The sequence below is a fragment of the Haemaphysalis longicornis genome, unplaced genomic scaffold, assembly GCF_048455015.1.
Source record: "Haemaphysalis longicornis isolate Haplotype H1 unplaced genomic scaffold, Haemaphysalis longicornis Haplotype H1 scaffold_9, whole genome shotgun sequence".
Taxonomy (NCBI): Eukaryota; Metazoa; Arthropoda; class Arachnida; order Ixodida; family Ixodidae; genus Haemaphysalis; species Haemaphysalis longicornis.
Window position 1 is genome coordinate 49,179,338 of NW_027526460.1, and position 22,024 is coordinate 49,201,361.

General features: G+C 49.4%; 2 protein-coding genes across 2 annotated transcripts in view; one reads left to right on the top strand and one right to left on the bottom strand.

Annotated features, from left to right (window-relative positions):
* LOC144152300 (NAD(P) transhydrogenase, mitochondrial-like) overlaps positions 1–835 on the bottom strand; it is a 37,734-nt gene extending 36,899 nt beyond the window's left edge. The window contains exon 1 of the mRNA XM_077683549.1: positions 672–835. The gene's annotated coding sequence lies outside the window, so the exon portion shown is untranslated. The remainder of the gene's footprint in view (positions 1–671) is intronic.
* A 289-nt stretch (positions 836–1,124) lies between these two features.
* Positions 1,125–22,024, top strand: part of LOC144152302 (isocitrate dehydrogenase [NADP], mitochondrial-like) — a 29,131-nt gene continuing 8,231 nt past the window's right edge. Inside the window, exons 1-4 of the mRNA XM_077683550.1 lie at positions 1,125–1,296; positions 17,265–17,359; positions 17,828–17,993; positions 20,788–20,948. Coding sequence (XP_077539676.1) covers positions 1,203–1,296; positions 17,265–17,359; positions 17,828–17,993; positions 20,788–20,948 — 516 coding nt within the window. The 5' untranslated portion in view covers positions 1,125–1,202. The remainder of the gene's footprint in view (positions 1,297–17,264; positions 17,360–17,827; positions 17,994–20,787; positions 20,949–22,024) is intronic.

Sequence of the window (22,024 nt, forward strand, 5' to 3'; positions counted from 1 at the left end):
GTTACCGGTTGGCAATAATCCAGTAGCCCCTTCTCTGACAGCTGATTAACTTCAAGGTCTCAAGTTCATTGCGCCCGGTGGCCCGGTCACCGACTGCAAGTGTGACTCGGCAGTTGCTACAAAAAATGTCGCACGCTATCATCCAAAAAGTGTTGTGACGAACCAAGTGACTTTGCACTTTGCACCAAAATACGTCCAAACTTTCGCAAAAGCACGTTCGAACTCCTTACAGAGTACACTATTTTTAAAAAAAAATTAAACACAAAGCATGTGTGCCACTGACCGGGTCATTGAGGGCACAAAGATCGACAAAGCGTGCACATCAAAATTTATTTACAAGGCAGTGAAACTGATTAGACAACACCAGCCTCCGGTGAGCTCGGGGCAGTGGTTGCGATGACCTGTTTCAGCTAAATATAGACAGCGCGAGCTGCCTTTCGAAATGCGGCCGCGTGTCTCGAGACCCGCATACACGACTCAGTCCTGCGAAAGTTAGGTAGAGCAACGGAATCGATGTAGGCTCCGCAATTAGAACGCGCTTCCGCGGCTAGCGAGCAGCGTTGCTGTCAGTACACAGTAAATAATCCACCCAGCACTGACGGGCAATTAGCGATCCTTACACGCAAAGCAGTCCGGCAAATTCGAAAACGCCCGCATGCTGGTCGGCTTACCATTGCGTTAGTCGCACGCTGCAACTTGAGCTGTTTTTTTAGGAGAGCTAGCAGTTTGTAGGTATCAGCGCCAGCCGCACTGCACCGTTGTTGACGCGCCGTCGGCACCGGCTACCCCACGAGCAGAAATCAGACTCAAGCGAAACGGCCCATTCGCCAAACCCGGCGCTTCCACCCGCGTCCGATTGCAGACAGAGAAGCAACTTTACCGTTTACTCTTATTTTCTACAAGCAGGTGACGCTAGCGGCGCACGTACAGTTTTGAAAGGTTGAATCAACGCTGTGGTGTTAACAGACATCTGCGCCCTCTACTAATGCACCCCTAAGAACCATAATTATGGTAGGTGCACTATAATGTTTACACACCATGGTGGCGCAGCTATCGCCCGGCGAAAGTCGCCCCCCATTGGTTGTTGCCGCGGCGGAGCGGCTTTTTTTTTTTCTGGGCGCTCTCTTTCTCTGCATTTGTGTCAGCTCAGGAAAACGTGGACGCAGTGTGGTGGAGTCCGTCGTTGCTGGCACGCAGAGACAATGGCACGAGCGGTGTTCAAATTTTCGCGCCTGCTCCAAAGGGAAGTCAGCCTGTCATCTCCTGCCGCTTCCTATGTCCTCCAGAACAGGTCTTGTAAGTAAGCGAGAGCAATCAGCTGCTTTTTGACGCGCCTGCGTCGCGCGCGCGCGACCTGCCAAGCTTTTATTTCCGCTCGAAATCGGCGCATCGCTCCCGGCTGTCCACATCCGCGCAGGATGCTGTGAATCCGTGCGGGCGGCGTGGTCGCCTTTCAGGGGCGGGGGGTGTTGCGTACCACGTGCGCGAGCATCTTGCGTGGCATTCGTTTGACATCGGCATTTGTCTACATCGAAGTCTCTGTTAGATTCGTGCGTACGGATGCAGCTTTGTTACAAAAGAAAAGCGCGCACTCTGGAAACATGTGGGGACACGCACCCGCGAATTTTTTTCTTGTCTGTCCGCGCGTAATCTCACGATCGCGATGTTGTAATGCCTCGCGTTTGTTTTCGTTTCATTGTTCGTGCCGCACTTGTATAAATAACGAGGCTACTATTTGGACAATGGTACACATACACGATGTGTATCCTTTCTCTCGGAGTCTTTTGTATTGCACGGTCACTGACCTTAGACACTCGCGGCATATACTACTCACTGTAACAGCCCCCAGTGTGTTTTCTTTTTAAATTGTAAAAGGGAGCATGTCTTTTGTTAATTGCCAGGCTTTCCAGTTTCTCGGCGCATTCTTGGGTGCACGTATTGTGACGTGGCCAGGAGTTTCTTCTCTTTTTTTTTTCCTGCAAGTGGTACATTTTGGGGTGAGGGTACATGGGCTGGAAAACTTGAGGGTGGGGAGAGGGTGTTCCGGACATTGCCTTCTCCGTCCGGTGGTTGCCCACCCGTGTAGACTAGTGTCACTAGTGGCTCTAGTGCAGACATGGGGGAGGATGTACGGCTGAATGGAGAAGTGGCCGCCGCCAGGATTGAGGGATGGGGGTAATTAGATGTGTTCCCAGCTACGTATGCTTCACTTCGATATACCTAAAGTTGTGGCGTAGCTGCGTAAGCGGGAAAGAGATGTTCACTTTCATTCAGTTCAGGCTATATTGAAGCCCGTTCATGTGAAGAGGCTTTAGTTACATTCAGTATGGTCAGCACCTCGCACAGCATGACGGCCCGCTGGGAGTACTGGCCGCGCGTATCTTGTTGACGGTGCATCCCAGATCTTTACCAGCATGTTTGTTTTGACCCGATATTTTATCGGTGAGTCTCCCGCGAATGACTTGCACTAGTTTCGCCGATAAAAAAGTACACATCTGGCTTTTCTCCCTGCTTTATCGGACGTTATCATGCACGCTTCCTGAGGCGCGCTTCGAGATAACGGGCCTTTACAGTCGCACACAGGGCAGCGGCCCGGGTGCTTAGAGTGTCGTCGCGAGCTTTGTAATTGGTGTCATCGCACTGCTTATCTCCACAGCTGGTGGTCGTAGTGAGGCGTCACTCGGGAAAGCCCAGGAGCGATTACGGACCGCACTTCAAGAGTGTTGTCGCAGGGCTTATTTTAAGTGAACTTTTGCCAATCACGACGACTGTTACTTAATGTTGCCGTAGGATGTATTGCATTCAGTTTTACCCTACGGAGCCTAATGGCCTTTTTTCGACGATTCTTTGAAGGAGGGATCGGCCTGTAACGAATAGAGCCACAACCATCTTGTCTGCATTGATAGAGATCAACACTCAGACGGGCAGAGAAACGGCTCTACAGGTCATGGGCGTAGGGGGGTGCAAAAGGGGCTCACTCCCCCTCCACCCAAAGCCCCCTTCCCCCATCGTAACTTGCCCTGCCCCGTCGCCCTCTTTCTTTCCTCTCTATGCAATCGGTTTGCCCCCCCCCCTCCCCCACCCCTCTCCCTCCCACCTCTCAAACCAAAATCCTGCCGACGCCCATGCCAAAAGTGGTTGACGCTTGCCCCGGAAATTAATTCGCCCTGAAAAAAGATCCCAAGGTAGCCTTAATTGTTCTGTAGCCCTCCACTTCGGCGCGCCGCATAGCCCGGGCGCAGTTTCGGCGCGTTAAAACTCCAAAATTTTGAAGGAATGCTAACACAATTCGCACTAGCACACTTCAAAGCATTTTACATCAGCTTTGACAGTATTGCACCTTTCGCTGCACGCTTTCATTCAGTGGTTAGAAAGTCTATTCGTGTTACGTCTGGAAAAGCAGTGGGCCGTTGACTTTCTGCACATTTACAGAACCGTTTTGCTCCCCGCATGGAGTACGGGGTTGTGGAGCTAGATTTAGATTAAAAATTAAATTGATGAAAATACTTGGCTGTCATCTTTCGCGGTGTTCATTGTTTTTCCGCCTTGTCACTAAAATACCTTGAAGTAATCGTATTAATTACAAGCAAGACTTAAGTGAAATACGTTTTAAAATTATCGTGAATCCCCCCCCTCCCGCACACACACCCCATTTTTTATTCAAACTACCAGTACAGTGGCAGATTGGGTTTCATTGTATTGGAATTGCATTTTCGGCCGTTTAATTCACATTCAGGTTTGCAGCGTCGAACAGGGAGGCGTGGCGTGTCTACCGTTGTGTGGTCAAGTCACGACTCCCTTGAAGCTCCATTATGGCGACCTTCGGCTGAGGCCGTGAACTTGTTTGCGTCGTGTCAAGAAATGTCACAGCCCGGAGCTGCGGCATTGTGTCTGGGCCCTGCCATTACTGACGCCCGTTCGACACGCATTGGTATCCCGCCAAGCCAAACGTCAATCATGCACTTTGCAAACACTGCCACTGTGTGCCCTCTAAAAGTGTGCGGGTTATGCGGCCTCAAAGGGTGCCCTTTGTCCAGTGCAACTTTCCCGAGCCCCTGTTGTTGAACCAAAATGTGTCCAGTTTTTTTTTTTTTTTTTTTTTGCTACCTTCCCGTGGTTGGCGGTGTCCGTTCGTTTACTCGAAAAACAAATTCGTGTCCAGTCTCCTGCGGGTGCTCTCTAGCTGTAAATCTTATGCACGCATCGCACTAAAATTAGCCGCTAAGACGACCCTATCATTCATTACGCCGACTATCTTTGCTTGTCATAATTAGTTCGCTCGCAGTGAAGTTGCCAACTTTACAGAATTACCGTCTGCTGTCAGTGCACGGGCTTTTGCGGGACTGAGACGGACAGCCCCATGTTTGTCTGCTGCAATAAAACTGCAGTTCTTCCAAGTTTCATTAAGCTGACCAACTAGGAAGTACGCTCAATCGCAAGTTACAAACAAACGTGTTTTCTTTCGTGCTTGTATGCGTCGATTGAGATTAAACACACCACAGCTCCGCTGTTCGTCCTTCAGAGTGGAAGGGCTGATATGGGTTTTTTTTTTTTCGTGAAAGATTGCATAAGTATTCCCAGGTGTATGACTTTTTGTGGCGGCAGCATTTGGCTATTCCTGTTATCTGTATTGCTCTTCGCGGCCGTGAAAAGCGCGCACGTGGCTAAGTGGCACAAACAAAAGAAGCTGACATACTCAAGGTTTTATCCTTTTGAGACGTGGAGGTCAGCACCCGCTGGATCGGTGAGGCCAAGTTCGGCGTCCGAGTTTGAGACCTGCATGGTTATTTCTCGGTAAAGTTAAGAAGAATGCCGGGCTAATCGAAGTTTGTTCATATTTGGTCCGTATTTTCCAAATTCGGTAGAGTTACACCAGCGGACTGTAATTTCGTTTATGAAATTCGCATGACATTTCAATCCACATCTGTTCTCCCGAAACGACTGCTGGAACGGTGCCATATATCAGGCGTTGTATTGAACACTTGCTGATTATGTTAGTGATATTAAACTAGGTGCGGTTATAGATTAATCTCTGCGAATGAGCGTTGTGCAATTTAGTTTAGAAGAAAAAAGAAACCTGTACTGACATCGCATAAATTTTGCTTTTTTTTATGCACGCTGCAAATTCTTTTTCCGGTGTACACAAAGGTTCGAAGATGGGCTCCTCTTTGCCTTCAGAAGAAAGCTAAGTAAACCTTCCGGCGCGACCACACTGCGGTGTACGTGACCGACATCACGATGTGGCGACCTTTGTGTTGCGTAATCGGCGGACTGCAGTCTTTATTCTCGTAACACTCGTCTCGGCGAAAAAAAAAATGGAAAAGAGCTGTTATCGCGCGGTGACCTAACTGCTGCTCGTTTCCTTCACTGCGCTGCTTTTTAAAATAGCTCAGCGCCTTCTTGTCAAGCCCTGCCCGCCTCGTGGCAGATAAAAGCGCTAATATTTCGAGCCCACTTGAAACCCCGCCATAGCGCTTGAATCGAGCGAGATACTGCAGTATGTGCACTCACTTTCTCCTTTACCGGGCAGATCCGTGGGTTAAAATATACCCCAAGTATTTGGTGCATGGACGGAGCCTGGCGATAAATTCCTCCCACCGATGAGTGGGAGGAATTCTGTCTTTTGCATCATGTCTCTGCTGAGACGTCTGCCCACAGCTGGCCGTCCGATCTACCGCTTGTGTAGGGTCGAGTTGAGTACCCGCGCGCTTATGACCTGAAGATCCACGGAAACTGGACATACAACCGGTGGTGTGTTAAGCGGGATGTTCAACGAGATGGAAGATCCACCGATACGGGAGATGAAATCGGTCGCGTGCTAAGCGTACGAAATGTCCACTGAGACGGAAGGTCCAGTCGATCGCATGACTGGCAGGACTAAATGTCCGTGTCGGTAGATCCACCGAGACGGGAGATACAATCGGTGGTGTGATTAGCGGGGCGAAATGTCCAACGAGATGACAAATTCACCGAGATGGGAGATCCAGTCGATCGCGAGATTAACGGGACGAAATGTCCGAGACGGGAGATCCGAACTGGCGGCGTGATTAGCGGGACGAAATGTCCAACGAGATGAGAAATCCACCAAGACGGAAGATCCAGTTGATTGCGTGATTGGCGAGACAAAATGTCCGAGACGGGAGGTTCACCTAGATGAGATATGCAACTGGTGGCGTGATTACCGGGACGAAATGTCCAACGAGACGAAAGATCCAACCGAGACTGAAAATCCAGCTAAACGAAATATCCACGATACGGGAGATCCACTGTTGGATCTTCCGTCTCCTTAGACCTTCGGGCACGCAATCAGCGCCGCGGTGGAAGCGCGCGCGCCTGCGAGGGGCTCTTCTCTGCATAAGAAAACTAGGATGCACTCGGAACGTGAGGGCATCTCGGCCATTGCCAAGGTTCGATTCGGTCACTCCACTCACCCCTCCGAGAAGCGCCTGTACGTCCAGAAAACCGGATCGTGCAGGCGGTACGTATGCGCAACCACCGGGGCTGTTGACTTTCGTCGGCCGCTTCGAGCTGATTTGAAATTCCACGCATGGCTAGAGCTCGCACTGGATTATTCCGCCGTACGAGATGGGCGGCGGGGATGATGGAGGCTGCGCTTTTCCAGGGCAAGGGAGCCCCTCCGAGCGACAGCGCACGTGCGCGTGTTGTCGCGCAAAAAGTGGCGTGCCTTGTATTTCTCTTTTTACGGCGCAGTAGTTGTGCGTTTATCGAAATCGTTCGTGGCTCGGCCGGTGTCGCCAGTTCATAGACTAAAAATAAGAAAAGCTGGAAAGAGAAAGGACTGTCACTGCGTCTTCTCACACGTCCATTGAGTTTCATTTGCGATCGCATGGTCGGATTCGCTGGAGTTTCTTTAATCAAAGGTCGATGTGCATCATCCCCTCCCCCCCCCCCCAGCTGTTAGCGTTTTGTTTCAATCGTGCGACGGATCGTTATGGAAGAGAGGGATATAAAATGTAACGCATTTCGTTTTCAAATCTAATGGAGTTTCCGTAGCCCGCCTAGATAAACCCGCATCCGTGGGCTATGGCGCACCCCACAGAACCACGTTGCAGCTTCGACTTGTGCCCCGCGCTTTAGTTTTAAAATTACATTGGAACTTTGAGTGGCTGCAGCTTCATATAGAGTCAGCTTAGAAACGAGAAAAACACATGGTGCCGGGTTTCGCATTGGCGTGTATTGTTTCAGGGTCGTGCATGAGACGTCCTGAATTTTTAAAATTAAATACTGTAACCGCGAGGAGGTCGTTGGCTGGGTGGGAAAGCTAGCAACCTCCTTGCGTGTACGCGGGGGAAGGGATAGGGGCGGGTTTATTTGTGGCATACTGGGTCTGCAGAGCGCTTGGCAACTGCCCTGTCGCATAAAAGGACGAAAGCAGCTCTCTTTCGCCCTATCTCGTGCACTGTTGAAAACCACAAACTGCAAACAAATTGCCCAACTCACGGTTCTGCTCAAAGTGCAAAAAAAAAAAAAAGTAGTTATAGCAGCACACTTGTTACCATTAGTGCAGCCCCGCGAGGTAAATGCGTGCGTGCGCGCTCGTGGAAGTTGTCTTCAGCGCTCTCGAGAGCGGGATAACGCTCCGTACACATTTCGCACACTGAAAATCGTTCCGTGGCGGAAGATGGGAGGGCAGGCACAGGATTATTATTTTGGCCCGTGCTTGCTCGAGACCTGTTTTCGGCCGGGTAGTTGTCACCCGAGGTGGAAACCGGACAAAGCTGCGCGAGGGGTTGGCACGTGGCAGCGCGCACCCTCCAGTGTCTACGTACCGGTTCCGATAGCGACCCAGTTTTCGCGCAAGCGTGACGAGCCTTGCTTGTTGAGCGCTAAAACGGGAGCGCGATTACGTTCGGCGGGATCCCTCTAGTCACGTGCCCGTCTCGATTTGCAAGGTTTCTGCCGCCGAGCGAGAGAGCGTTCACGTGGCCCCCGTTTGTTGTTCGCGGCGTGCAGGTGATTCTTTTACAGCAGAAGTGCAGACGCGCGTCAACCGCGCACGTCATGGCGGAAGTACACAGTTCTACATTGTTTTGCGTGAAACGTTGTACCGGTCGGCGGAGGCAAAAGGCGGAAATACTGTTAGGAGGTCACGTTCTGGGACAATCACTCCACTGGCGTCGCCGTTTCAACTTTGTCGAAAGCCGAAAGTTGGCCGTAGCATAGTCCTTCGATGGCCGCGTGGACTTCACTGAGCAAGTTTGCGCGTGCGTTTTCAGGAAGGATGAGAGGTGCTGAACAGCGGGCGAACAGGTTCATACGTGCAGAGATGTTTTTGGGACTCAGATGTGAGAGTTTCGTGAGAAAATTAAATCCTGTCGCCTGCGGTGTGTACATAAGTTGCTGCAAACAGCTGCAAACCGTGTCGCCGTCATTCCCTTCTGGCTTTAAAAAATGAAGACCGCTTTCCGAGCAGCGCATCGACAGGAGTCCCCCGTTCGTTAGCACGCCGGCAAAAATACCCGCACCCCTCAAAGCGGAACAGCCAGCAGCGCTCCCGAACCACTCCTTTTATCGCGTTCGTGGGGGTAAAAAAAAAATGAGCCGCGCTCTCTGCCCTGTCAGCAACGCCTACTCGAAGCATGCCTTGAGCCGGGTTACACGTCTGCTCTAGTTCTTTCACTTTCTTTTTCTTTTTTGAGTGCGCCGCGAACGTACAAACTCGCGCGTTGGTGGCGGCAAATGATCTCGCACGCTACAACCACCGCGCATCGGCTTCTTTGCACGTGCTGAGAGCAAGTGGTTCTGGTTCGTGGTCGTGGCGGCCGACTTTCTCCCGGCCGGTCCAATTTTAGGGTCTACCCGCCGACAAGCTTTACTTCGTTATTTTTTTTCTTCTTTAGTTTATTCTCGCGTCTTCCTTTTAGCGCACTTCCTCGCCAAGAGTGCCGGTCGGATCCGCCTCGTCCGACCAGTCCAGGAAGTCACGCCGGTGTAGCAGACGACAAACGCGAGAGTGGTCGGAGAGGACGCGTGTAGGAGTCGAAAGTAATAGCGCAAAAACGGGGAAGAGGCCTATTTATATACCCTTGTTACGAGGGCAGTTTTAAGCGTTCGAGTGGATAACGGCTACCATCCTTTTCTCATTGACGGCTGCTGAAAAGTTGACTACCGGTTCATGGTCATGGGCGGCTAGGGTGTTCGTTGACCAAGATCGCTTGTTGCATGGCACCACCTGTTGGAAGATGTCAGTCCACTGCCGCTGTGCAAAAGCAAATCGGCCTGCCATGTAGTCCACTGTCCCAACAAATAGTAACTTTCTATTGTCTGGTACCGACCGATGTCGTCTGCGAAGCTACGACTAAGCTGTTATGTACCTTAATTACGTGCCCGTTTGCGCGCAAAGCGATTGACCTGTGCCATCGTCCGCGTAGGCCACCGCGTCGGTCGCATGTGCAGCAGAAACAACGCAACAAAATTGGTTGACATTGATATCCGTTAATATCCGTTGAAATGAATGGACAGTGAAGGCAACGAAAATTTCAATTCAAAGTGCCACTCGTTTTACGATACGATTTTCCGGTACCGTGTCCAGGTGAGCGCAAGCCCAAACGAGTGTAAGAAACAAAATGTTCATAACTCCGCTGTGAACAAACCACTCATGACAAGAAAATGAGACTCGGCACACTAAAAGTCGTCTTAGTGGTCAGTTGCACTGGGATATTTTTTGTAGTTGTGACATTAGATTGTAAGCCGCGGTGCTCACGCCTGAAAGTTGGCTTTGCCGTGGCGACACAAACTTTGATGAACGTTCCATTACGGCTTTGCTGTAAAACGCAACCACTGCACACTAAAGGCGCTTTGACCGCAGCGCTGTGTGGTGTACCTCCTCTCCTGTGGCCTTGTCTGTGAATATTTGAGGTTGCACCATCAACTTTCCCAGGAATCTAAATATATCGCAGCAGAGATGTCTGTTCCTTAAAGTCAGCGACGGCCTATATTCGCGCACGCGGGTCCCGCTCTCACGGAGGGCCCGTAATCATGTCACGCACACGTGCGCTCCTTGCTGTAAATTTCAGCTGTGCGCATGGGAAAAGACGCGGGAGTTTGTGGGGGAAACGCGTGGATCAAATTAGCCCAAGTGAGAGAAGCCGCTTGTCAACACGCACACACAAACTCTGCATCCAACTAATTTTGCAACCCCAAACAGTGTTGATTTACATGTCTCGAGGTCTGCGCACAGCAACGTCCAAGGCACAGTCGTGTTTGGTGGTTTTAAGGTTTTCGGAGTTTGCCGCATCGACTTCGGCCGACGGGTAGTCTTTGTCAAATTTTTCTAGGCCAAGCCGAGAGTGCGCTGGCCGCAGAAAAAGAATTCAGTGTACAAGCTAACGTCCCGAGCGAGGCTCAAACGTTTTATGCCGGAAAGCTTGAGAAGACACCTTCGTTTCTTGATGTCCTAAAACTTTTCTGTCACATTTAAAGGTAACGCTTATTCTTTGAATTATTTGTAGTCGGAAGGCTTAGGATTGGCCTATAAAATTTTCACGAAGGGTGTACATGTTCGCGCTGTTGAAACCTGTAAATCAGCTTTTACTCTCACGAGCAGCGATAACTTTTCACCTGATTTTTTTTTTCTGCATATCTATCGCCAGAAACAAATTCAAAAAAGGGTACCTAAGAAGACACCAAACCGATAGCGCATAAAACAGCAATGGATCGTAAAAAACACCCCCTCATCCTTTCCCGAAAGCAATAACTGGACCAGCAGACGGCGAGCTTCGCAATAGCAATCTCGAAATCCGGCTTCTGGAAGCGTAATCGGCCACTCTAGCCGTTCGTATCCTGGGACGGTTTCCTGGACCTCTCGGTGATTATATATGATAGCAAGAAGTATGCGAGAAGTGCGTTTCGTTTCTCTCTTGAGAACCGACGCAAGGAGTCAGTGATCAATTTTTTTAATCCGTAAGGACTATTTGGCCAGTACCCCATCGAAACAGCGGGACGCCTTATATCTGCAAAATAAATGCACATTTGGTCAAATTAACACATGAACCATGTAAAATAGCTCAAACTTAGATTAGTGCCGTCAGAATCGATAAAAACTTTAAATAATAATAATAAAAAACGACCCAGTGAGTCAAGCGGCCGTTCGTCAGCAATGCGTATTAGCCTGGCGGTGAAGCCAACCTTGGATCTTCGTTCTTTCATACGTCTTCTTACATTGCCCTTGGTGAAATGTCTTCCCAGCAGCGCATGTTAGTATAGTAGTGTTGCTCACTTTGAAGGCGTTCTGATGTATAATACAGTAGACAATTATCAGAATTTCTTTACCATTTCTTTTTACGCTGGAAGAACCTGTCATTTTCTCGTACAAAATTTGCGACGTGCCCAGCAAGCAGTTCGACTTCTTTTTCTTGAACCAGCCCTGCTGTCGCAATACAAATCTCGGAGAGCTGGTTTGTAAACACCGTGTTGTGCAATAGCTTTTTCTTTTACGTTCTTCTTTTGCTCGGGCTTGCATTTCGTAACTAGCAAGCAACGAAGCGCTCGGGTGACTTTACGAACTGATGCAACAGAAAAACACGGCTCAGCTTAACGGCAGCCGTTTTGTGTGCCTGCGTTCCGCTCGCCTTAGGTGACTTGTGAAGCCGTAAATGTTCTTATAAACGGCAGAATGTTAAAGAAGCGAAAGTTTTTATTCTTGCGGCATGATGCCTCGCGGATATTGCCTTCGTTTTAGTACCGTTACCATGACCACGGGCGTGGTGTGCGTGACGGAGGTGTACCTCAGTGACCAGAAAGCACTGCTAACGTTGCTAAAATAATTTGCGAATGGTACCGCCAGCAAGTAAGAGACTACAAATACGGAACATAGCATAAGCATTTAATGAGCAGATGTTGGTCTTCCGCTTTCGCTGATCCCATAGTGTGCTTGACAACATTCGTCGGCCACGTGTAGTTAACGCCTCTAACACTAATCACACACGCGACGTGTACGGTGGGGTAACACCTTACTTCGTTGCGTTGTTTAACCAGCACTAACATTACGCGCGAGTACACCCGTATGAACTAAGTAATCCCTGTATAATCAATCATACAGTGTTAGTGTGCGCGTGAACTTGCTTGCGTGTCTCACGGTTATCGGAACGTCGAAGCAATCCGGATGTAGTCTCTCTCTCTCTCTCTCTCTCTCTCTCTCTCTCTCTCTCTCTCTCTCTCTCTCTCTCTCTCTCTCTCTCTCTCTCTCTCTCTCTCTCTCTCTCTCTCCACACACACACACACACACACACACACACACACACACACACACACACACACACACACACACACACACACACAGCGTAGGCCACTCTATCACAACGGGCTTATTATTTATTTGTGCTTGATCTCATGCTGGTCCGCGACGTAATTTTATCCCGTGTGACTTGCGTATTGCGCGACCAGCGAAGCGATGTGATCGGCTACCGGACCCCCCCCAACACAATGTGCGCGTTGGCGAGCAATCCGAGTCGGTCCGGACTGCGGCGATGGAAGCTCTCGACGCGTGGGAATGGGACCTGCAGACGACAGCAGCGGCTAATGCGCGCAGCCAGACTGGTACGATAAACATTGCGGAATAAAGGCGCCAAAAGTTTCCAAGCTCCGTTTTGCGCAGATCAATCAGTCGCTCAATTTGTGCTGCTGCAGGAACGGAACGCGAAGCGTGTTTACTTGTATACAGTGTATTATGGGTGGATCATGAGTGCGCGGTAATGAATGTGGAGACGCAGGTTGCGTGTGTTACAGGCGTATACTCCTCGACCGTTGGCCTTGGGTTGACCGCCCGCTGCGCAGCAAGGTATACCCACCGCTGAAATAGCATCATCGACCCGTGCGTGTTATTACTGGACGCGGCCCCCGGTTCTCTGAGTCATTCATTTGCTGCACCTCGGACCCCCTGATGCTTCCGTTTTCCCGTTTCTGGCTTTTCCTTTCCGTAATTGGATCTCGCCTTAGGAAATCCCGTTCGTGTTTGAAGCGCGGACAGACGAAAAGCAAGAAGAGGACAAACATGAATCAGATCCAACTAGCTCAACTTTCCGTTCTACTGAAATCCCGTTATCCAATTCCTCTCAGCAAGGAGCAGCCAGGTGATACAATTTTGTGTTTGCCGTATATACCGCGAACCTTTTAGCTGCTTTTCTTAAACATCGCTTCCAGTACAAGTGTAGCGAAACCATCTGATAGCGAGGTTTTAGCCGTTGTGAATCGCAATTTTGTTGATTACGGGGGCTAAAAACTCGAAAATTTAAAGTTGTGGTTATTTAGTGTTGCAACTTGTAGCTTCTGGAAAACTTGTGTTGAGGACTAATAAAAAAAATCCCGGGCCATCCCCACTAACGTGAAAGCTGGGAAGGGGCGAATCATGCAGTGCATACGTGTATTCAATGATTGCAAGTCTCTCTTGTCACACGACGCGCGCTGATTGGGCTCCGGAGAAGCGCCAGTGGGAGGAGCAATCGCGCGCTTGCTGAGGCGGTGGCGCCCTCTCTTGCGTTGGAGCGGATTTAAGCAATTAAATGAAAAACCGACTGGCCGTAAGTTGTCTTCGTGTCATACGCCGCAGCATGCGTTCTAACACGAGGCGTTGGAAAACGAGTTACTCGGTGTTTTAGTGCTGTGATCACTACTTGAGACGAGAGGAGACGTCGACAGCCCGAGCCCCTAGGTGCTTCGCCTCTAATACGCTCTCACGCACACACACTGGAGGTTGAAGAGGGAGAGAGAGAGAGAGAGAATAATGTTCATTCCAGAGAAGAGTTTAAATTTATAAACTCTTCCACTCGTAATATATTATTCTGGCTTTCGTGCTCGCAGTTGAGAATGGTTCTAATTAAAGTGCAGCAAGCTTGTGTAGCGATGATGCTTTGTGGTTCGCTTTATTTTCGAACTCAGTCCCGCGAAGACGGTTCGCGCTTTCAAGGGTGGAGTCTTCGCCGCACGGCGCCAGTCGCTGCAAGAGTTCTCTTGTTTTTCTGGCCTCGTGGCGGCTCTAACGCAATTACCGTCGCTCGCTCGGTCGCTTTCGAGGAATGCATAGTCTTCGCGCAAGAGGCTTCTCTTGCGCAGTGTGTGCGGAGCATTACGCCAAGCCTGGGCGATTCAAACAATGCGCTTGCTTCCAGCTGTTTTTGTCTCTGGCGGCAAAACTTTCCGCGTTCCATTCATCCCGCACCTCTCCGCAGCGGGCCCCTTTGTCACGTCTAGAGATGATCGAAAGGAACTCCCCCGCAATCTGTTGTCGAGCACGAAAGGAAGCTGTACTGCGGGTAGGAAATATTTGATAAGAACGGATTGGGCCTTATTTGCTGACATGCAGTGAATTCCTTATTCTCGGTTGCGAAATTTCCCCTCTCCGGCTAGCTGAGGCTTCTAATTTGTGAAGCCTAGTGTCACTAGATAAAACCTTATCTAGTGACACTAGTGAAGCCTATCTTAAAATACGCGAACCCTTGCGGGGCCCCTAACTTTGGGGCGGGAAAGAAAGGTTGGACTTATATCCGAGTTAACACGGTAGGCGATAACGTAATACAAGTTAAATAATAGTTGTGCAAAGGCATGCTGTGACCGGAGTACGCGAGGGGCGAATTTCGCCCAGGAGGTAATTCAGCGGGAACAAAATTATCACCGAGCGTCGGTCTTTCGTCATTTCGTGCGTAATCTTCTGCAGCGGCCGGAAGTGTAGGTAAACGTAGCATCCGGCAGAATAAACTGTCGGCAACATAAAAATAAAATTATAAACACCCTGGGATAGAGCGGCCTAAGCTGAGAGTGAACGAGAAAAAAAGACCGTACGTCCGGTTTGCTGCGTGCTGATGAGTAGGGCAAACAAAGACGCGCTCGCACCCCCCCCCCCCTCCCCTCACTCCCTCCCCCTCCGACTCGGTGCGGGGCAGCCGTTTTTAGCAGGACATCGGCTGGTCAAACTGCGCTTCGCCTTGTGGCTTTCTTGTAATGCGGCGAAGCCCATCTCCATGCCGCGCTGAGCATTCTTTCCAGCATTATCCGATAAAAGAAAGAAAGAAGAGGGGAAAAATACTCATGTAATGTTGCTTATAACGAAATCTTGTCATTTTTTTAGTTATCTGCTACCATTTTGGCACTTATTTTCTTTTATTATTTGTGTTAAAAGTTGCAGTACGTGGGGAAAGAAACTTTTTTTGAAGTTGTATTGTTGCATAATATGATATTTCACGTTGTTGATTTATCAGTTGAGTTTATGAATGAAACTTTCTTTTATGCGTCGTGATTTTACCGAACGGCAAAAGAAAAGAAAAGGTGGTGGGAAAGTAAGATAAGGAGGGGGGGGGTATAAAAGATGTTAGGGAAAGCGAGAAGAGTGGTCTAGTGGAAGAGCAGATCTGTAGGAAATCATGAAGTCTGGTTTCATGTAGAAGCTACAGTACCCTTAAAAAAAGTCTCACATGGTCAAAGCATATGCTAGGTATAATACAGTGAAACCCCGATAATATGACTTTCAAGGGACCGCGAGAAAGCGTCGCATGACCGGGGTGTCGTACGACCGGGATGCGGGCAAATGATGGCCTAGTGGACGGTCTCACGAGACAGGTGGGCTGAGGGCGTATTTAAATTAGTATATTTAGAGCGTTTTCGCGTGATTTGCGTACCTTTAGCTGAAATTTCAAGTTTAAAAACTGAAGGGAGCTCACAAATATGCGTGAGGCTTTAAGGTAGCGAACCTGTACGCAACAGTAGCGTTTTTCCTCTTTTCTGCTTCACGGCGTTGTTTAAGCCTTGCCGCTGTACGAGGGACGAAAGCTGGATGTTCGTCTTCCTCTATCGCACACGGTTCTGCGCCGCACGTGGCCTCATGGCCTTCCTTCGTGGCGCGTGCTTATCGCTACGGCTGGTGCCTCCTCGCCTTCCTCCGCCACGTCCCGCGCACGGGTCCCCCACATATCTCCTTTCCCTCCTCGCCCATCTCTCCCCGTTATGGGGCCGCCGCTCCGTGCCAGGCGCTTGCGGAAGAGGGCGTGGTTAGACCTCCAGCGCTCAAGGGCAAAACTGGACACCCCGCGAAAACTGCTGGAGGTAGCGTAGTGTAGCTTGCGCTACAAAACTCCGCCTATGCTGTTCCCCTCCCCTCCACAGCGTCTGAGCTAGCCCACCAGCCCAGCGCCTTGCGCGCGAGAGATAAGGAGGACGTGGCCAAGAAAGTCGAGAGGGGAAAAGGAGAGCATGAAACTGCCAAGGCCACGCAAAATCGAACGATAGTACAAGGCGGAGATGAAAAAAAAAGGCATTACCGCACATGGTAGGGACACCCTTTGAACGGTACTGTGCTGTCGATATTGGGTCAAAGTGCTGAACACATAGCTGTTTTCGTTTCACAAAAGATGCAGCTACGCGAAATAAATAAGATGATTCAAACTTCGCGGGTAAACAGTATTGCGGCAAAAATTATAGAGCGGTCTTGCTACAGTGACTTGCTGCTGCGGCCAGTGAGTGACCCGAAATGGCGGTGCCAACGTATACGTGTCTCCACACTTGAGGCGCACGCTTGTGAATTCAGGCACCCTAGCAAAGAAAGGAGCAAAGCGACAACATGGCTTTGAAGGACACTGATAAGCAGAAAGCGGAGATATAGGGAGAGAAAGCGCCGTGAACGGATGAAACTTCCATCGAGCGAGCTGGGAAAGTGGCTGTTCCGTCATCGCCGTGGGGTTGCGTCGTATGTGTTTTTGCATACACCAGCGGCTAACAGGAGCTTCAGATTCACGGTCCGCCTGCCACCTAAACTTCGACTTCTCGCGGTTGGCGATTTGCCGTACTGCTGCTGTGTGGGGCCTTCGAAGGTTAACTCCCGCTCACAAGTACCAGCCTACTTTCTTGTGTCTGTTCAGCAGGTTTGGCCTGCATGTGGACTTCTGCACATCAAGCTGTGTCAAACGGGGTTTGTAATAAAAAAGGTCGGGACGAGGCGGCGCAGCAGTGTAATATATGGGAAAAACACTGGTTTGTCCGCATCAGGGTTCGTCGTATGAAGCGGACAGCGCGCTGCCGAGCGTGCTGCCGTCGTAAGAAGCGGGTCGTCGCAAGTCCGGGGAACGCACGAGCAGGGTTCCACTGTAGTTGCTGATCGGTGCTAATTGATTTTTATTTTTTCTTAGCTGCATAAGGTGCATAGTCATCAGCATGCCTTGCTACAGCACAAGTTTCTCATCAGCATTAGTTTATTTCTCTTTGCTAATGAGCATAGCTGCCCATGTGCCTTGTTGTATAGCACTTTAATCCTCCCACAGATGGATCAGACAAGAGGATCGAGGTGCAGAACCCAGTGGTGGAACTGGACGGTGATGAGATGACACGGATCATATGGGAGAAGATCAAGGAAGAGGTACTCTTGCTTTTGCTTGTGGTGTATGTAGCAGCAAGCGGCCTATACTACTCCGCCGGTTGTTGGTTGCTGTTGTTTCGATTAATTTCACTAAGTATTGTACAATGAGCTTTATTGCATTTTGTACTTGTTATGTACATTTTTCATCTTTAGCTCAGCTTTTTTTGCCTTCGACTCTGGGTGACATGCTCAAAGCACGGCTTCAGCTGTAACACATTACGTAACATACCAGATACTTTTTTTATCGTTTTAGCAAACCCTGCTTCTGTTTAGTAGTTTTCGTAAGTTTAAACTTGAGCCATGCAAATTTTTTTTTGTCAGGTTAGTGTCTGTCACTAATGACCAGTTTTTACTTTTCTATTTGGCCAATATGTTGGCGAGAAGTTATGGTTTCACTATAGAACTTTGTGCCCGCTGATGTCTGACATTGTTTCTGTTACTTTTTTTTCTGTCTGCCTTGCTTTGCAGTTGATCTTCCCTTTCTTGAAGCTGGACTGTAAATATTACGACCTGGGCCTCCCAAGCCGTGACAAAACAGACGACAAGGTGACATACGATGCAGCACATGCCATCAAGAAGTACAATGTGGGCATCAAGTGCGCCACCATCACGCCTGATGAGGCCAGGGTTGAAGGTCAGTACCCAGTGGCATTAATTTTGTAGATTGTTGGGGGCAGTGTTCATTGAGTAGCAGTTCAAGAGCATTGCTGGAGCTCCTTTTACTAGGGCATAAGAAGAGGCTAGAGTTGGTGCGACATGAACTATTAACTGCGCTAATGCAGCCATAAATGTAGGAAATGCCAACAGGGCAGTCTTTTTTTCCGTAACTTTTCCTACGAAGTTGTGACCCTCAGCTGATAACGGCTTGCCGAGGCCTCATCCCCTGGCTTCCTTGCTCCACTGCAGTCCCTACCTGAACAGGACAAATCTCTATTGATAAAGTTAACCCCGACTTAACGTACACTCCAAATGGACAACTCCCAGGTGCCCTACTCGGTTTTAGTGCTTATACTGTAGCAGTCAACTGCAGTCAAGCAGGCCGCAGTACTGTGGCAGTATACTATGGCAGTCAACTGGCCGCAAACAGCACCTTGCAACCCCAGGGCAATAAACAACAGCTGCAGGATGCGTCCAATGTGTCAGGGACAACTTTCAAATAGATAAATTCGCAGACCTCCATCACAAAAATAAGGCATGTATAAAGCAGTACGATTCTAAATCGTCACCCCTCTGCCTCTCAAAACGACACCTGTGACACCTGGGTGACACCCTCATCATCTGTAGTGCGTGTTCGCAAACTCTCACCAAGCATAACCAGCATGAAGTGTGCAATTGAACAGACAGACAGGCTTTACTTAAACCACTTTCCTCTACTTCCTTCACCCACAGCAGGCCTTTTGGCTTCCTATCTCAGTCATCCGTTCTAGTCCTCAACTTTCATGTGCATGGTGAAATACTGCTTCGTCTTATCTACTACATCATGGCCAGGCTATACGCCTCGAGCGCGGCCTGTAGGGGCGCCACTGAAATCCCCCTAGCGGCCCGTTTCGAAAGCAGGCGCGGGAGTCGGCGTCCCGCTCCCCAGTGCCGCCGCTGCTTTTGCGTCACGTCCACGACTGAGATTTACCGTGTGCGGGCGTTTGAAATCCATGTTTATGTGGAGCAGTCTTTCTGTTCGCAAATGAGGTGTGTTTTCAAGAGTGTAAATATTTCTGACGCGATCTTAGTGTTGTATATTCGATCTGTATAAGCGCCAGGTGTGTGTCACAGGCCAGCGACGCGGAACCGGCGTGTGATGGAGCCGATTGTAGTTACACTGACCTGAATTTACTAGCAGTGTCTCCGTAACCACCGGTTCCTCAGATGTTCTTTCTACGGCTATACACTACGATTTAAATTGGTTTTGTGCGCTTACATAATCAGCGGGGCTCTCATACCTGACAGCACGCCAGTTACGTTTGCCAATATTATAACTTTGATATTGATCACCACCATTTACAAGCCAGTCTGTGTTAATTTCGGGAATATTCAACAAAAGTGCGATGGACAATGCATACGTAATTATACTCGGGGATCAGCACACGACAAAGTCTTCTTGTCGTGAGGTGAGCGCCCGCAAACATTCATCTGCTCCTCTGCGAGCAGCGCGGAGACGGGCTTAGAATATAATCCGCGTCCGCGACTAATGCTTCTTCGAAATATCGTCACATGGCACAGGGAGCCAGCAGAATAAAGCAGAAACTGAAATCAGAGGGCCTTATCACAACCACTCTCTTCCAACGACACCATCGCTTGTTGAACAGCCTACCCTGTATATTTCCAAAAATGCGGCCGCCGTATGATCAGCTGTTCGTTGAAGTAGAAAAAGAAAAGGAAAGTAAACGCGATATTTGTGTGTGTGTGTGTGTGTGCGTGCGTGCGTGTGTGCGTGCGCGCGCGTGCGTGCGTGCGTGCGTGCGTGCGTGTGTGTGTGTGTGTGTGTGTGTGTGTGTGTGTGTGTGTGATTACTAAAACGTTCATTGCCTGGTTCCGCTCCGCATTTGTACACAGCGTCCCCCTCCTCCCTCTCCCCCCCCCCCCCCCCCCCCCCCCCCCCCCCCCAATGATCAACGATGTCTTGCGAAATAGCAGTGCATTTCACGTATAGTTGGTCTAGTGAACCCTACCTGGCTTAAGTTTCGACGAACGTCTTTAGCATGTCAGAAGCTGCACTGTTTTCTTTATTTCCGTTAGAGAATTATGTTTCTTAATTCCGCACTTGCACAGCATTTATTTTTCCGTGGTTTCATTAACTTGCCTTGGTTTGTGGGCACATATTTAACGACGCACAGCTAGGCTTGGAATATACTTAACATTTTCGCATGGTTTATATGCTTATAACAGGCATAAGTTATTGTCCGGGGTTTGGTAATCACATCCCCGAAACATTTTTCTGCGACGTATATATTCGAAACGAAGCCGCATTCGTTGTCGACGCTGCAAAATGAAGCCAACCTCTCATTGTGCCAGTATCAGGTCTAAACGAGGCGACAGTAGAATTCATTTATGCCTGATGTTTTGGAGGTGACAGGGGTGATATGCTGCTACCGTCGCCGACGCCCGGAAGAGCGGCGACGAAGCACGCAGAACCGCGTCCCCGGGTAGCTCTTGCAGGCGATCGCGTACTCTACGAAGACGCGGCTGCTTTTTAAGTGACCTAAACGTACTCTTTGCCTGTAGACGTCACCATAACAAGTTTTTTACAGGGCGCGGAAAGGCGAAAAGAAGCGAAACAGAACCTAAACACTGCACGCGGCCCTATCAGCCACGCAGCGCAAATCCCGTCAACGCCGCGGAGAAGCGGCGGCAGGCGGCGCAGCGATCGCGAAGCTCGAGGCGTATAAATACGTTCAGATTCACTCCCCTGTGGCCATCCTCCGTCTCTGCAGAGTTCAACCTCAAGCAGATGTACCCCAGCCCGAACGGCACCATCCGTAACATTCTCGGCGGAACGGTGTTCCGGGAGCCCATCCTGTGCAAGAACATTCCCCGCCTCGTTCCTGGCTGGACCATGCCAATTGTCATTGGAAGGCATGCCTTTGGTGACCAGGTGTGTGTTTGTTTTTGCCCCCTTTCATCTGTGGTCTCTTGCAGGGACCAGGAGTTAAGTATGGCCTGGCTGTGTTTATCATAGTGCCACTAAAGGTGCTGAAGCAACTTTAGTGTTGCTTGAGCAAGTGTACTTCACTGTGAAGATGTAAATTAGTTCGTTTCTTTTGGAAACGACAATTGGTGAGCTCTCAATGCTTGCTGCATGTTCTGGCGCAGTGTTGGCCCGATGCTGCGTTTCATGCTGATTTTTCTCATTGGTGGCTCTTTGCAGCAATAGCTGAATGATAAATGGTTAAATATACTAAAGAGAAGAAAGAGGAAGGATCCCTTAGCACCATGTTCACCCATCACCAACAATGAAGGAGTGGGCAGCTCACAGTTTGGCGGGATCTATCATGGTCATTTGCACATACAATAGATTGGGTCTCCTTGTAAATACATCACTTCGCCATCAACCGTGGTTCATGTCATCTTTCCTGCTGCCACATAACAATATTGTAGCCGCTCAGAAATGCCACAAGCCAGACATAAGGTTTTCTCTAGAATTGTTTTTACCTTATACTGCAGTATCAAGCCGGGACGTTTGATACTGCAGCGCATGTTTGCAGCCTAACGCAATGCACTTTGATGCTTGTGTGTGCGTACATGATTCACATTATCCCGTCGCACATTGTTGAGGGCCCTTGAAACTCCATGCTTAGACAGCTTTCTGGTAACAGTCTTTGTGAATGTTGGTTCAGCACTTGTGCAAGAGTACAGCCATGCTTGTGTAAGGTGCTCGTGTCGTGGTGCTGTTTTTGTGTTCGCATTGTGTTCGTTTTTAGTCTACTTGTAACGCTTGCGGAGGCTAATTTCTGGCAGGGGATGAAAGATGCAAGCTGGATATAAAGAACACTTTACTGGTTCACCCAATGCACTATGCTTCTTTCAAAGCCAATATTTTTGTGTGACAAGCCAAAAAAAATGAGGCAGAAGATTTAGGCCTTTTTATATTTTCAAAGCACTGCTTTTTTTTTTTTTTCACTGCAGTTCGGTTGCACACTCCTTTGTCTGTGTGTTTGCGTGTACATGCGT